The sequence below is a fragment of the Diaphorina citri genome, unplaced genomic scaffold, assembly GCF_000475195.1.
Source record: "Diaphorina citri unplaced genomic scaffold, Diaci psyllid genome assembly version 1.1 scaffold4347, whole genome shotgun sequence".
Classification (NCBI taxonomy): Eukaryota; Metazoa; Arthropoda; class Insecta; order Hemiptera; family Psyllidae; genus Diaphorina; species Diaphorina citri.
In genome coordinates, this window is record NW_007381746.1 from 4557 (window position 1) to 8533 (window position 3977).

The window sequence follows — 3977 nt, forward strand, 5'->3', positions numbered from 1 at the left end:
GATAATTGATAGAGAGATGACGGGTATGGCTAAAAACAGTGGAGCGAAAAGCACAGAGTTTTTTGCTCTGAGGCGTGTTCGGTTTGAATCTCCGGAGAGGCACAACTCCGCTCCGGAGAGTGCGAACTCATTTGTATCAGCAAAGAATCTACCACTGTTCCTGGGGGATGCGTGAGTGAGAGGAAACCGAAGCCACAGGAAAAACCTGCTCGATTCTCTATGCGCTATGCTCTCCTCTCTCCTCTTTTTTTAGCCTATGAATGTTTCTTCATTGAATGGATTTTATTTCCATCCAGAAACTTACGTAAAATGGGATCTTTCCCTTCTTCAGGTCTTCCTCGATAGCCGCTTCCAAAGCATCACCTCTCAGTTTGTAGCTGTCGTCAGCTGGGAGTCCCCTAATAGTAACTCCTCCTAGGAGGCCAGCACGCTCCACGGACGAATGAGCTTGATCTGGAAAATGAAATGGAATAACAGGAAACTTGGTGAACCTTGGTTAAATTTCTTAATAATTTCAATCTGATTTTAATGTAACCATTCTGTTTGAGTAGTATGCTGTCAGCTGTGTCATCTGGCAACCCAAACTTTGGGCAGCTCATCAATAAATTGTTGATTGTTTCTCTCTGGCCCTGTCAATGTGAAATTTTGAGTAGTATGCTGTGTCATCTGGCAACCCAAACTTTGGGCAGCTCATCAATAAATTGTTATTGATTGTTTCCCTCTGGCCCTGTTAATGTGAAATCACGTGATAAAGGGCCACACTATCACGGCAAGGAAAATGTTCTCGCAAAAGTGATAATGTGTCGATGTTATTATGTAAACGCGTTAAACAGTTTAGTGCTCCATGATTACTAAATTTAATTTGTTTACAATCAATATGTCAAAGATTACGCTAGATAAAACAAGTTATAACAAAATAATGACCCTTTCAAATCTTGCGTTCTTATTGGGACACCCTGTAGTTGAGTGCTTACCTGAGCAGTATCCGACCAAGTTGGCAATAATGTCTGAGTCTTTCCAGTCTGGATGAGCCTCTTTGACTCTCTGCATGGTTTTGGCCTTAGCTCCGAGCAGAGCTACTAGCGTAGCTTCACTAGCTGTACCCTGGGATCAGAATAAGAAAGGGGAATTATTTAATATGTTGATGTTCATGGCGGTAATGAAATGTCCCGTGATTTCGTTGAAATATAAGAATGAGCAGTGCTTTGTTTAGAGGTTTAGACTGTTAGCTTGTACGGGGCCCTCTCGCCCCCTTAAATACGGCCCTGCGTTTAGGCTATTACTTGAGTCTTTTGTCTATCTTTGTGATAAGTCTAAAGTGTATGTAGCTTTTCATATCTATGTTTTATGGGAACAACCAAATTGGGAAAGTTTCAATCGGTTAATTATCAGATTCATCAGTTTTTGAAATCCACGCATTGATTTCGCAACGTTCGAATCATGGCATCAGGTATCGTATTAGATTAATACTTACATTTTGTTAAGAAATTGTGATCCTTATGTTTCACCAATCTTCGTTTCAGCCCCTAACCACCTGTTAATTTAACAGGCCTTCTAAGGACTGATGAATTATTGGTGAAATCCACCATTAGACTCTTGCCTTTCTTCGTCAATTGTTCTTTGTTCTCTTTCTCTTCTCACCTGAATAACGCCACCTCCCTTTCCTCCAGAGCAGGCTAAGAATTCCTTGGGCAGATCCAACATCTTGCCCAGCCAATCCAGCATGACTACTTCCAACTCTGTGCAAGCAGGACTGGCAATCTGTGGAGAAACCAAAACGCATCTCTTATTTACAGATAGGGAGAGCTGAGGAATCTCTTGTCAGGCCTTGGTCCCCCTCTCTTTCTTCTTCTTTTTCTTCGCCTTTTCCCGTGTACAGACGGGGTTGGCGTTTTTCGTCAGCCTCTGAATCAGCCCTAACTATGGTGATTGCTTTGGGCTGACATTTGGTTTTGGCTACAAATTTTACGAGTGGATGCCCTTCGCACTCAACCTTTGCTATTACTTTAGCAAGGGAAATTCTCCCTGTTTAAAGTCCCCCAGCCAGACTAAGCTGGTCTACGGTCAGAGATGGGTACCTACCTACCTACCTACCTACCTACATATCACGCTTAAATGCAAATTTCATAATCCGGCCCGAAGGACCACTTAAACAAGTCCTATCTAAGCGATAAAGCAGTGAAGGCACCACTTTTACAAGTCGGCGTTGAAGGCACTTACCCATGTGAATCCTATGCAGGCGATAGAGTCACTCAGGATATCGGCTACGATGGCGGGATAGGAGTTGGCTGTGGGGAAGTAGGCATGGAATTTGGGTGAGTGCCAATGGGTGACTCCGGGCATGATGACCCGTTCAATGTCACTCATGACTTCTTGCCAGGTGTCCGGAGTGTCAGGGGCGGTCTCAGGGATGAGGGGTCGCAGATAGCCGGGCTCGACGGTTGGCAAAACGCGTCTAGGGGTAAAAGAAAAGGAATTACCTATTAATGTAGAATTTAGAATATTTAGACATGAATTGTTTCAGGTATGTCCACACAAAGTCTTCGACCATCGATCGACGCCGGCAAATGGACGTGACGTGGCAAATCGACGGCAAATGGACCATCGATCGATGGCGACTGAAACCGTACACTGCTTCGACAACATAGATTCACCTCATCGGTCGAGTAAGTGTGGACACAGCTTTAGAAATTATTCGTCAAAAACCTGACCATCTGAGAAAATCTTTGAAGTTGGACATACCTATCTCGAATATTTTCCAAGTAGTTTCCGACATAGTCCACCATGGCTTTGGCAAAGTCTTTGAATTCGTTCACGTCTCCCATGATGTTGGAGCCCTGGAAAAATAAGGAAAAATCGTATCAATTACTAAAAGTCAATAACCATCCAATTATACCTTATAATTTTCTTCGAAGATCAGATACCTATCTATTAATTCATTCACCTACATGTGTACTACATAGGTACTCGTATAATACTCATTTTCATGATTTTCATTGTTTTCTTACTGACTCAAAGTTCCTTCAAGATTTTTTTTCTGCCTAGTTCTGTTGCAATCTGAGGAATCCAAGGTATTCTTAAGATGGAGCCCTGGAAAAATAAGGAAAAATCGTATCAATTACTAAAAGTCAATAACCATCCCGCGCATACTTTGGAGACGAATTTCTTAGAGAAGAAATACTTTTTAAAAAAAAAATTCTTTTCTGATTATTTATTATTTTTGACGATCTTTACGAAAAAAATACATTTGGACAGTTATATTTTTCACGAGAATCATCAATTATACCTTATAATTTTCTTCGAAGATCAGATACCTATCTATTAGCTCATTCACCTACATGTGTACTACATACTCGTATAATACTGATTATTTTCATGATTATCATTGTTTTCTTACTGACTCAAAGTTCCTTCAAGATTTTTTTTCTGCCTAGTTCTGTTGCAATCTGAGGAATCCAAGGTATTCTTAAATCGACGGCGTCGAGTAAGTGTGGACACAGCTTTAGAAATTATTCGTCAAAAACCTAACCATCTGAGAAAATCTTTGAAGTTGGACATACCTATCTCGAATATTTTCCAAGTAGTTTCCGACATAGTCCACCATGGCTTTGGCAAAGTCTTTGAATTCATTCACGTCTCCCATGATGATGGAGCCCTGGGAAAATAAGGAAAAATAGTATCAATATTATTAAAAGTCAATAACAATTATACGATACTTGTTTGTTTAAGGGTATTATCGCTGTTTCCTTATAATTTTCTTCGAAGATCTGATACCTATCTATTAGCTCATTCACCTACATGTGTACTACATACTCGTATAATACTTAATATCATTTTCATGATTTTCATTGTTTTCTTACTGACTCAAAGTTCTTTCAAGATTTTTTTTCTGCCTAGTTCTGTTGCAATCTGAGGAATCCAAGGTATTCTTAAGCTTGGGTAAACACGTACGCTCAGATGTGATGTTGTGTTCTTGA

The 3977-nt window shown here is 40.5% G+C and overlaps 1 protein-coding gene across 2 annotated transcripts; it reads right to left on the minus strand.

Moving 5' to 3' along the window:
- Positions 1 to 304: 304 nt before the first annotated feature.
- Positions 305 to 3745, minus strand: LOC103520978 (aromatic-L-amino-acid decarboxylase; the record flags this gene model as incomplete). Of its 2 annotated transcripts, none has more annotated exon segments than XM_026831875.1 (5): positions 305 to 453; positions 975 to 1104; positions 1642 to 1761; positions 2221 to 2455; positions 3561 to 3745. In XM_026831875.1, coding segments are annotated over 5 exon segments (717 nt in total), but the record flags the coding sequence as incomplete, so codon positions are not given.
- Between the last annotated feature and the right edge of the window lie 232 nt (positions 3746 to 3977).